Source organism: Haliotis cracherodii, unplaced genomic scaffold (assembly GCF_022045235.1).
Source record: "Haliotis cracherodii isolate W230 unplaced genomic scaffold, xgHalCrac1.p SCAF_16, whole genome shotgun sequence".
NCBI lineage: Eukaryota > Metazoa > Mollusca > Gastropoda > Lepetellida > Haliotidae > Haliotis > Haliotis cracherodii.
Window position 1 is genome coordinate 10,648,937 of NW_027266271.1, and position 13,096 is coordinate 10,662,032.

Genomic DNA, 13,096 nt, shown 5'->3' on the forward strand with positions numbered 1-13,096 from the left:
GGCTCAGAACTTTTCAGCCACCCCTTGTGACACGATCATTTTGAGAATTTGTGTTTTCCCATCAAGACCGTTAGCTAATGCCATCAATGAATTAATCTTAGGCTTAAAAGAAGGTTATGACAGGAAGGGAAGCTACCTTTTGCCCAAATAAAATATATTACATTTTTTTAACACATTTTTTTCTATGAGATCGCTCAAAAACGTTTTTTTATATTTTAACTGCCAACGATACTTTTCGGAAAGACCAGAGATGATTCAGAAGATCTTACGCGTTGCAAAAACATTTACCTTCCTGTCATGTTTTATCATTGGCAGATACTTTCGATAAATCACGAAGCATATTGTCTTGTAATATAATGAATAATAATCGATAAAATGAACGACTGTGTCGTCGTGATTTATAAATAAATGTCTCAAGTATTTTAAATGTAGTATCAAAGTTCCTCACATCAATGTGTAACCACATTTCATTTTTTTCACAAACGTCCGCAATAGCCTCCACTGGGTCATAAGCACCAAACACAGTTGTCCCACATGTTGCGTTGACAAGCATAGGTTTCTTGCCAGCCTGCTTAGCCAAACTGATCTTCTTTTCCAGGTCCTCAATGATCATCTTACCCCTGTCATAACATTAAAGTCCTGTATAAACCGTACGAAAACGACAACATTTTACGAATCGTCATACGAATTTGTTATGATCACATAATATTTTCCAATTCCAACTTGAGGAAAGCACAAGCAGCGAAGACAATGAGTGAATGGTCAGTTTAGTTTGAGACAGTTGCTGACAAAACGAAGAAATGAGTCTTTAATTAATAATCAGGAAACATCATTGCGGCTTAACATTTCAACGCTTGAAACGCCATGAAATAACATAACATTGCATGAGTTGTTATAAATCTTTCCTTTCGCAATCACACGACATCGGTGGACGATGACACAAATCAGTCAAGTGGCTACTAGATCCTCTTTTGTCGGTTCCTACGACAGGTATTGGGTATTGTTTTCCCTTGAATCTCTACATAGTCGATCGAAACGATCTTAAGCACAAATACATATTATCAAGCATGTGTTGAACGTGTGAACATACCTGTGGTCACACTTGACGGATATCACATTGTTAGTACCAATTCCCAAGAGCCCAGCTGCTCTCCTCAGAGAATAATGACTCTGAAATGATAATAATATACAGAATCAGATTATTTTCTTTCAAACATATTCCTTCGGGGGGACAGGATAAGATGCAGCCTGGGTATAGTGAAAGAGAGGAAAATGTACCAGTGGAAAATCACGTCACAGGATAAGTACCTCGCGATCATCAGTGACAGTAAACTGACTGTCTTCCAAAACGCAGGAAGTGCCAATACCAACTTCACTTTTTAACGGAAACTTAGATCTGTTAAGATTGACTCTACAATGAAACACGGACAAGGGCATATCAAGTGTTCACCAGAAAAAATGGGAACAAACATATATTTTAGGAATTGCATCGAATGTCATCGACCATCAAAATGTAGACATGCCCTCCACGTGTCTTTTAGAGTTTGTTTTGGAAAGCTATTCTGCGGCCTTGAATGTTGCAACCCTGATGAAACAAAATTTGAGGAAGAGTCGTATGAAACCCACGTTTAATATTACCGACTCGAAACTGCATATTGCCTGTTAATGGTAAAGTGATACTTAAAATGTTCTACATAATCTCAACATATGATTTAAGTATTAAAATAAAAATATATGCCATGATTATTTCATTTCGACATTTGTGTAATTGTCTCCTTATTTGTCTATTTTCGAGTTCGGTTGATGTCTCCGTTTACGCATTCTGTCAAAAAAATTATGATATAAGGAAATATATTAGAAGCGATAAAATTAAAATTAAATGACACTCAAAATTTTAACTTGGATTTGCTAAATGAAGAGGTATTTGTTATTTGTGAGTAACATATCTTGCAACATTAAACTCATCAGTAGATATTTCTGTAAACAAGGAGAATTACAATGCCCTCACAGTAGTTACTTGAAAGATGGTTATATCTTGCGAGAATAACATGATGTCTTACAGAACTGTTTGCACTATTGCATAAGATTTATTTTTATCTAAAATTACAAAGTGCAAATTTAATTAAATTTTCAACTATTTTTTTTGACCAAAAACATTTAAATGCGCATGCAAAAAACTTTCTGAGTCAGATACACAAACGGAGCACTTGTCATCTTCGACAATCCTTTTTTCGTACTCTACTAAGGTCTAATAGCTTAGCATCCCAAATGCTATTTCTATAGTTTGAGAATAGAGGTTTTCCTAATATATTTAATTCCAAATCATTTTTCCATTTTTCATAAAGATGTTGGTTTTTGCTGAGCATATCATAAAACATTCCTAAATCTTTTGTACAAGACAGCAAGTTACACCGTTTTTAATAAATACTTATTAAGTATTCAACTTTATATAACAGTACACTACAGTTATAACGAACCCAAAGGGACTGCTGACTTTAGTTCGTAATAACCGTAGTTCGTTATAAGCATATATACAGCATATATGCAACAAATGGCCGGGACTAAGAAATAAGTTCGTTATATCGATCAGTTCGTTATAAGCGTGTTCGTTAAAAACGTACTTTACTGTATTCACTACTTGCTTCCATGATTTAGGAATATTTAACAGCATTCTACTGTATCAAATTTTGTCATTTAATTCTACACATGGTAAAAACCCTTCATTACATATATCTTCAGCACAAGGTATACCCTTATAAAACCGATTTTTTCTATAAAAACAATTTTGAAACTGGTGATTTAACCAGAATGGCTAAGATGACATTTCTTCCACACTGTGTTGATTATTATTATGTTTATTGCAGTAATTACCACCTCAAGTGCAATATATCCTTCCCAATTTTAATATTGTATTGTTGCGAATGTTTGCACCAAGAAGGAGATATGAAATAACTGGCGGATTCTCAAATCTGACATTGATTGGTTTTAAACATAATTGAAATGACTCCATAAAAGACGTTATATCAATCATTCGAATACCACCCTCTTCATATTTTCTTATCAAGTTTGCACTATTTATTTTGTCTCGTGTATCACTCGAAATAAATCTATATAGCATCTTATTTAGTTTATCAATAAAGTCACTTAGTGGATGATGACATGATATTGACTCAGGTCCTCGGTTAAACTAACGTTACGTATTTATCTCTACCAGATATCACATAGCTCAGTGTTAAATATGTTCTGGGTTAATACTGTGTTTATTTTCGAATCAAATGCCTTCAAAGTGACCTATTATAGGGCTGTGGGGGAACATTAGGAAACACCTGGAGCTATATGTCATTAAGTCTTTATTGTCAAGTGTTGCTATGGCCTCTTGTCGGGTTAGCGTACCTGAAATGACATCAGGATGGCGTGTTAGTTGATTTCTCCTTGATAGATATCTGAACGTGTATGCCACACACATGACAAACTATCGTCATCTCACCCTTACGACAGACAGCAAAAGCAACATGTCAATAAAAGCCACAAAACCCTTTCCAAAATCAGAAGAAATCTCACTGAAAGTCACCTGTTCAGACACAAACATGACCGGCTGAGCAATGCCAATCATCCCATCTTTCTTAACTTCCGGGTACATCTGGTGTCGCGCCAAAAGAACTCCATAGAAGTTGGACACAGCTCCGCCTAACGGAAGATATGCATGATAATGTATTAACAAGATAAGGGTGGCATGATATATTGTGATATACGAAGAATGAAGTATATGCCAATGAAGAACTGCCAATATCGATAGCTTGTGTCAGTTACAGAAAACTATGCACTGGAAAATATTGCTTGGTGCGATCACCTTTCTACAATTGATGGCATTTTGAACCTTAATGGAAAATATATAACAAGGAAGGTTGAGACCGTTAATGTCATATAGCTCTCGGAAACAATCGATCCAAGATTATTACCAAGATTTCTGTTTTCAAAATTTCGAGACTTGATTTTTAATATACCTTGAGATTATGACATGACCCAGTCATACTTAAGAACAGATCGAAGGTATTCATAATTGTTTCATAAGATTTAGCTGAAGATGATCAACATTTTAATATGTATCGAGTTTTATACTGGATGGCAAGAAATGGCCGCTACTCACCGGGGGCAAATATTCCGTCCCCTTCTTCCCATCCAACAAGACTGCGCATGCGCTGCAGTATTATTTCCTCCATAAGCGTAAACACAGGAGCAACCTCATACGTAAACCTTAAAACATAGTCATACTTCTTGACGGTCGTATTTAGCTTACCGAGTTCAACATTTTTTTAAATTGTTTATTTGATATAAGATAGGTTGGTCAACACTTTGTACTAGTTATTCCATTTCAGTTTCAAACAAAGAAAGATAATTATCACTTTGAAAAGAACAGGTGTTTTGTTTTATGCCGCAGAGCAATATTCCAACTATGTGGAGGCGGACTGTTGTTTATCGAAGCTGGACCAGGCAATCCAGCAACTGATGTTACTATGACTGCTCCACGCCGTCGGGGTACAATGACACGCAAACCCGCAATTTCCTACCCCGGAATCCTGACGGGGCTGTAACGTGACAGTCCTGGTGGTACTCACATGTTACTGTTAGCTGTGGCAGCGAGCCACTCCCCGGCGACGCCAATAACATCCACTCCAGTTCCTAGCTGGTTAAGAAACCGGGGATGACCTGCAAGATAATACCCTGGATTGATTTTTGTAAATAGTGACTTCGTCCTGCTGTCTTAAACGTCAAAACAGGGCGATTACACAACATAACATGCTTTCGATTAACCCATGGGGCAGGAAGAACAATATTTTTTCATGCCAAGAAATTCTGCAATTTATCACTCGTCTTACTGTCGGCTACAACTGAAGTGTGAACACGGATGAAATCTTGACATATATTGCATTACACGTGTTTATATAATGGGAATGCTGTGTTTGTTTGTTTGTTGCTTAACGCCGCATCGGCAATATTCCAGCTCTATGAATGTAAATAATCAAGTCGACCGGACAAATTAGCAAGTCGCCTTTTACGACAAGCATGGTTCTCTGAAAACCAATTCTAACCCGGATCTTGACGGTGAAATGCTGTGTAAATATAAAACGTTCACACCGTTTGTTTGTTTGTTGTTTTACGCCGCACTACATATTCCAGCTACATGAAAACGAGTCTGGACCAGAGAATCCGGTGATTGACTTTATAAGCATCGATCCACGCAATTGGGATACGATGACATACATCAACCAAGTCAGCGAACCTGACCAACCGATCCCGTTAGTCGCCTTTTACGGCAAGCATGGGTTGCTGAAGACTCCGGATCTTCACACATGTGTCTCTGGTATGGTCAGGTTATCTATGGAAGAACTTGAGCTATAAACTCTGCGTACACTCTGCACAGTGAATGGGGTATACATAGACATTAGACTTAGCATTGCTGTCCGAATGTACATACTTGTGGAATGCCTATCACTTAAAAATCAGATCCTTTACTCCGATACCCTTCTGTGTGAAGCGCTGGGAACACCTCCATTGGGGACTTCTACATTGAAAATCTATTCGGCGTGGAGTCTCGTAAATTCTCGGTACGAGGGAATGAAGCATTAAAACAAGCATGTCTGATTTCTTTCTCTATTTCGAAAAGCGAACAGAAACGATGATGTTCCAAAAGTAGAATCACAAGGCAGCGACATTATTTTGTTGTGGATATTTCTACACCCTGTCGTTTCTGGGCGCCATGGCATCTCAAGTCAAAAGGAATACAAGGGAAGGAATATCCAGTGTTCAGAGTAGGTTTTCATTTGTACAAAGTTAATCAAAATTTCCGAATAGGGGTGGTAACAACATGAGGTCGAATCATGGAATTTGTGGTTCTATGCAAGTTCTATGAAGGTGTCGTAAGATCTTCACGCAGAGATATATCTCTTTTTCATGGAATTGGTGGAATGGCATCATCACAATTGGTATCTTAACGTGAGTAATTGAGTTGAATTCTGCTAATATCGTTTTTATTCACTTCTATAAAAAAGAGAACTCTCAACGTCAACATCACAGACACGTTCAAGGTCGTTTGTCTGTCACATGAGAGAGGTGAACGAGCTCAACAACGGGTAAGAGCGTCTCGTCAGGCGCCATGTTTTGGATTCGCTTAATTTATTTGAAGACAAAATAAAGCCTACGCACCAGATTTCACGCAGTACTTTAGGGTCTCTTTGCAGTCGCTAAGTATCTGCTCCAGATCTCGGGGACTCTCGTGAATATCGAGACAGTGCGCCATCATCTCGCGGAGTTGGTGAGGGTGGTGAAAGTCAAGGACCTTTCCTCCCCTGTCCTTCTGCTTCACCAGATACTGCTGCAGGACGTCAGCTATCTCGTGAAGGAAGTGACACATCTTCTCCGAACCGCCAGACTTGAGGAAATCTGTTGTCAGGTATAGACATGTCCTATTATTGATGTTATTTTAAGATCAAAGACCTTAATATCACCCATGTAATATGATAACTGAAGATAAATCGTTAAAACATCATGTTTGCACTTTTGAAAGTTTCTAATAGCTTTTGCAAAATTGATTGGATGTAAACCAATTAACCTTTGCGCCATCCTGTAACACTGTCATCCTGTATGTAATCTAATCTAACTATCTAACCAAAGGTAAGTCAGTTAGGCTCGCCTTACAAAGTTTATATTTCCTGAACATGTCTTTGAAGTAATCTGATTCTTTTTAGAAGCGATAAAAAATTTTTTTTTAAAGTTTGAAACCTCGTCCTTTCTGCTCCCTTTAGCCTTATTTCAGTAGATCAACCTGTCACGGGGTTCTAAAGTCAGAAGAGTGTATCACTGGGAAAAATAATAAAAAAACCTGAAAAATAATCTGCCCAATACGTTTCAGCTTAAATAACTGATTGAGTTCCCTTCGTTGGCACATAGTATTTTCTTCAGTATTATTAATGTGTAATTTAATTAGTTTTCAGATGAGACAATAAACCAAGATAATTTTATTTAACAGAGTTAGCTCAATGAAATAATATATGGAATGTAATAACATACCGCATATATGTGGTTGTGCTGAATACTAAACGGCAAACTTAGCGATACAGACGATGTACGTGATGCTTTACAATCCATTATCATCTGGTAACCGCCTTAGAAATATTGCCAGAACCCGTAAACTCATTGAAACCAAACGCGATATCGTGAGGTTTTGAATTTGATGTTTTTCACAGGTTTCTCTAATTTGAAAACACAGTTATTTTCTCTCAATTTTACATGGACGCAATGACGACCTCTTTGGTAATAGCGCAAGTGATGATTAATAAGGCATCAGGTGAGTTTAATACTTTCTGCAGTATGAATTGGTGAATTTAGGAATCAGTGATGTTTGGGTGTAATCCGCATATATGTTTGAATTAAGATACACCAATCAAAATTTTCACCACAAGACTTGAACCATTGCAATAAGTCACAGCAAAACACCTGGCAGATATCCATGATTGAAACTGTCGTCCACAGAGAAAATGGAGCGACCCTTGCAAAGATTAGTTCCAAAATACACTCCACCATATTTATGACGTCATAGTGGAATGCAAGACGTCCAAGCATTGTGACGAGAAAGACAAGTATGTCACTGTGTGTGTGATTACACTGTGACGTCACTTTTAGAGCTTTGCTATATATTTACCAGTTGCAAACATGCCCTCAAATTCTGACCAATCAGGGCTGCGGCAAAACTTGGAAACTCTGTTTTCTGACGTTGGTCTGAACGTCAGCTCTGATGTCACTGATTTGGTAACGTCATCGTTGGCCGTTGTCATGGTGTTTCCTTCTAGATGTTTAGGCTCTTGGACGCTCCTTGCTCGCTTTAACTTTTGAAATACCCCGCAATCAAATGCCATATCTGCAAAAGATAATGTATGAAATAGAATCTATTCAAAACATCGCAACGGAGAATCAGTTTAATTAAAGCTAATAGTTGTAGAATAAGAAACTATAAAACATCAAAGCCAGAGCCGAAATTAAACAGATTCCATTGGGCGTAAAAAACACAATCGCAGCAAAAATTATATGAGTACATCACTGAAAATCAACGAGGTGAGGTCAGGTGAAATGGGGTTAACGTCGTGTCCAAGATTATTGCACTTATATAGCGACGTGCATGCACGTGTATGTATGTGTGTGTGGCTGCTTGTACTAGTCTGGACTGATGCAGATTTATAGTGCTAGCACACTAAGATACCATGCCACAGTTTAACATGAATACCCCATTCAGACACAGTATACTGAATCCGAGCCGACCAGAGCTTGTTTTAGCCCCTTTACCATCTTTCAACGTCTTTTGGTATGACGCGACTGGGGATCGAAACCCCGGACCTTCCGCTCTCCGGTCTACCACTAGACCACAGAGGCGGTCCGAAAATCAACGATGACATCAGGTGTTCGCGAAAATGGTAAGCATGTCCTGCCCTAGAGGAACAAACATAACCAAAAATAATGTGACCAATTCTATCTCCGGACAATGCACTATGTGTCTGTAAATCCTTCTGAAGTCCTGGCCACTGCTCCGAGATGCACGCACTGATTTAATTAACTGCGCGCAGTCATCTGACAGCCAATCCCTATCCCGACTGTAACCACTTGATTAAGGTGAGGTGAAATGGGGTTTAACGTCGCGTCCAAGATTATTGCACTTATATAACGACGTGTATGCACGTGTGTGTGTGTGTGTGTGTGTGTGTGTGTGTGTGTGCCTGACTGATGCCGATTTATAGTGCTAGCCCACTCAGATACCATGCTACAGTTTAACATGGATGACCCAATCAGATACAGTATACTGACTCCTTGCCGACCAGCCCCTTAATGCCGAGCGTCAGACAGGGTAACAACAAGTATCTTTTAACTACGTTTGGTATGACGCGGCCAGGGATCGAACCCTGGACCTTCAGCTCTCCGGGCGGACGTTCTACCACTAGACCACGGAGGCGGTCCCACTCGTTTTAAACTCAATGATGATGTTTATCGTTAGCAAAATAAATACTTTAGCAATGGACATTTTGCAATGTTCCTCTTTAACGCAAGTGATTGAGTAAGGTTTTACACTACTTTCAGCAATATCACGGCGGGGGACACCGGAAAATGGGCTTCACATTGTACCCATGTTGGAGAATCGAACCCGGGTCTTCGGCGCGACGAGCCAACGCTTTGACCACTAAGCTACCAAACCACCCCATTAACCCAAGTTATATTGTTTATCATAGGAAAGGCTTGTTTTAAGTATTAGGAAACACGCAGCTATCCTTTTAAATTCTTAATCGTGATGTTTCTTGATTCTACTTCAAGCGGCGAGCAAGGGCTATTATGTTATCCACACTCGGGATAAGGACACGGGCATTTTACTCATTGCCAAAGGATATTATAGTGTCAGATAATGATGCAACTAACTATCGGTGAAGCCTTCCATCAAGAGAGTTGCTGAATATGGTTGTCACTACATTGTTACATTTGTAATCCATTTTTAGTGTACTGTGTGGCATATGGTATAATGTTAATTAAATACATAACTGATTAAACATCACACATGATTTTGCTAACAATTTTGTCTGTTCTAAAACATTTACATCAACATTGCACGTAAGGTCTAATTAAATGTCATTTTTAAATCATCAAAGTGTCACAGCTTGTATATAATAAGACATTTTTGCTGTACACTGTTACACACAGCTTAATGTTTTGTTCATGTCAGTGCGGTTCCTCAACCAAGAGGAATGTGACTTTCATTATATTATTATATAATAGTTAATGTACCAATCTGCTAGTTTTACATATTGGCTTATAAACATGTATCTCTATAAATTCCCTTGCATCTATTAACAGAAACATTCGAAAACATAGCAGAGGACAAACATGTCCGATCTATATTATTTGTTATGATATTGATTCATTGAGAAGTTAAACTCTGACAGTAAGCTGCATAGATAGACATCACTTCGCAAGCGTGACACAACCACATGATCACAAACAGTGCCTCCTGCATTAAATGACACTATCTTATGACCACAAACAGTGCCTCCTGCATTAAGTGACACTACTTCATGACCACAAACAGTGCCTCCTGCATAAAGTGACTCTACCTCATGACCACAAACAGTGCTTCCTGCATTAAGCGACACTACCTCATGACCACAAACAGTGCCTCCTGCATTAAGTGACACTACCTCATGACCACAAACAGTGCCTCCTGCATTAAGTGACACTACCTCATGACCACAAACAGTGCCTCCTGCATAAAGTGACACTACCTCATGACCACAAACAGTGCCTCCTGCATTAAGCGACACTACCTCATGACACAGACAGTGCCTCCTGCATTAAGCGACACTACCTCATGACCACAAACAGTGCCTCCTGCATTAAGTGACACTACCTCATGACCACAAACAGTGCCTCCTACATCAAATGACACTATCTTATGACCACAAACAGTGCCTCCTGCATTAAATGACACTATCTTATGACCACAAACAGTGCCTCCTGCATTAAGTGACACTACCGCATGACCACAAACAGTGCCTCCTGCATAAAGTGACACTACCTCATGACCACAAACAGTGCTTCCTGCATTAAGTGACACTACCTCATGACCACAAACAGTGCCTCCTGCAATAAGTGACACTACCACATGACCACAAACAGTGCCTCCTGCATTAAGCGACACTACCTCATGACCACAAACAGTGCCTCCTGCATTAAGTGACACTACCTCATGACCACAAACAGTGCCTCCTGCATTAAGTGACACAACCACATGACCACAAACAGTGCCTCCGGCATAAAGTGGTCATTGGACGGAAAAACGACGTTATTTGGACGCTTTCAAACCATCGTTTTTCCGTCCTAGTAACGTCGTTATTTGACATCGGAATTTACTGGGAGAGAACGATATCATCAAGCTCTTCCCTTTTTTGATTGACATTGTCAATCAAGCAACATCGCCTACCGGTATTCCTACTCAGATTTCATTGGTCAGTTCTCGCGTGTTAGATGACAGGCCCGAGTTTGACGCTGTACTCGAAGCGCTTAGCGGAAGTACTGAAATCAATCGTTCTGCGCATGAGGATTGCTTAATGCCTTGTCCAAATTTTCCGTTCTGTGCATGCGCGGTTTCGCATATTGTTTCCACTATGTCACCACTATTTGACAATGATTCATAAACACAGTCTCGTGGTAAGTTCGGAATCGTACAATGTCGCTTTAGTTTATGGCACGTACTTGATCGGCACGCATTTCCCATTAACTAATACAATGATAACGGTAATAGTTTTAGTCAAAATATTTAGGAAAGCGCAAGGCTCAGGAACGTCTGAGTATAGGAAAAGGATTTATACTTTCGAAAGTTATATAATCGTCAAATACGCAAACGAATATCAACCGGCTTTTAAAACTTATTTTTGTAGAAGGTGATCTTGGTGTATATTGCCAGATATTATATGCATACACATTTTCCCGATATTGCTTATTTTAATGTTTATTAATAGTTTTAAGGTTCGTCCGCCTAATTGACGGGATTCCACTTTCTCATTTGTACATGACACTTAAGCAGTGTCCTGTTACTGTAAACAGATTAGTTTCAAATTCCAAACTGGTGATGTCCATTCAGACTAATGCTTAGTCTCTAAAACTGTATAGTTTTGAAAGAAACAAGTAACTCCATTTAAATTGAAGAGTAGCCCCAGTTATATGGGAGATTCCGAGATGATCCTATTCTATGGATATCTAAGCTGCCACCCAAACCGATCCAAACGGGACCCGAAAGCTTAATATTGTATGCTATATAGTCACATGGAAGTGCACCAGAATTATACATTGTATTCCGGACGATTGTGCTCTTTCATTTACTTTTAAGTCAGGAAAAAAGACTTAAAAGGAGATTTGTTGAAATTAAGTATTAAATGTTGCCTATACACTAATCTGAACGTACTACTCATTGTTCTATTTTTGGCATCCTATATATATACAAAATAAGGTCAAAGGAGAGAATGACTTTAGAACGGTAACATGCGTTAATGTATATATATCAGAGATATACATTAACGCATGTTACCGTTCTAAAGTCACACTCTCATTTAACCTTATTTTGTTCATAGTATCAAAGTTTAATCAACATTATCAAGAGCAGCGATTTAAACTACTGAAACACCCAAACACAAGGCTGTTATCAAGCGCTAGTGCAGACGTGATGCATCGTAAAAACTGTATCGTGATGTCTTCAGAAATACAATTTCTTGCAACATGTATACTGCGAGATAGTAAGCCTAACGCTTACTCACCGGTGGAACGCAGACAATATCGCTAATACAGATATCACGTATTTGAATGTTAATACTAATGACAAACACTCATTATTTTTGCAGTGACGATATAACACTTATACACGTTTATTGGTGACTTTCATCAGTTTTGCTATTCATTTTAATAACTTTGTTTTCACATATACAAGTAACAATACCCGACTAGCCTGTCATACATACTTATGGGGCAGTTTTCAATCTTGTACTGACTTACTCTGGTGTTCCCGAGCGAATATTAGTGGCTTGGGTGTTATACCCCGTTTTTCTGGTAATCGTATTATTACTTCATTTTTATCTAATGACACCCTGTTGTCTGAATCCCGGCTCCGTGACTGTCAACAACAATAAAGATGAACATTCAGATCAAGTACATGAATGAGTTTGTTTTGACGCCACAGTCAATCAAAGACAATTGCTGTGCGGTTTGATTACACAACTCTACCAGGTCGAACATCGTGGATCTTTTTTTTTTACCTAAAGAGAATCATAGTTCATATGCTAATCCATCTACGAAAACCGTCCCGCTCAAGATGACCTTAATTGTTGTTAAATCCACCATCTATCCCCCCACTCTCACCCCCACGCCTCCCCTCCCCCCCCCCCCCCTGCCACACACACACATACACGCACCCACCCAAGCACGCACGCACGCACGCACACACGCACGCACGCACACCCACAAACACAACAGACATAAATAACATGGACAGGAAATACTGCTGTTAGCCTCTGGT

General features: G+C 39.0%; 1 protein-coding gene across 1 annotated transcript in view; it reads right to left on the bottom strand.

Moving 5' to 3' along the window:
* The window catches only part of LOC139463813 (glutamate decarboxylase 1-like), a 46,155-nt gene that overhangs the window by 14,849 nt on the left and 18,210 nt on the right, over nucleotides 1-13,096 (bottom strand). Inside the window, exons 2-8 of the mRNA XM_071245146.1 lie at nucleotides 7,700-7,915; nucleotides 6,205-6,441; nucleotides 4,617-4,707; nucleotides 4,148-4,254; nucleotides 3,572-3,687; nucleotides 1,091-1,170; nucleotides 449-620 (exon numbers count right to left, since the gene is read on the bottom strand). Coding sequence (XP_071101247.1) covers nucleotides 449-620; nucleotides 1,091-1,170; nucleotides 3,572-3,687; nucleotides 4,148-4,254; nucleotides 4,617-4,707; nucleotides 6,205-6,441; nucleotides 7,700-7,913 — 1,017 coding nt within the window. The 5' untranslated portion in view covers nucleotides 7,914-7,915. The remainder of the gene's footprint in view (nucleotides 1-448; nucleotides 621-1,090; nucleotides 1,171-3,571; nucleotides 3,688-4,147; nucleotides 4,255-4,616; nucleotides 4,708-6,204; nucleotides 6,442-7,699; nucleotides 7,916-13,096) is intronic.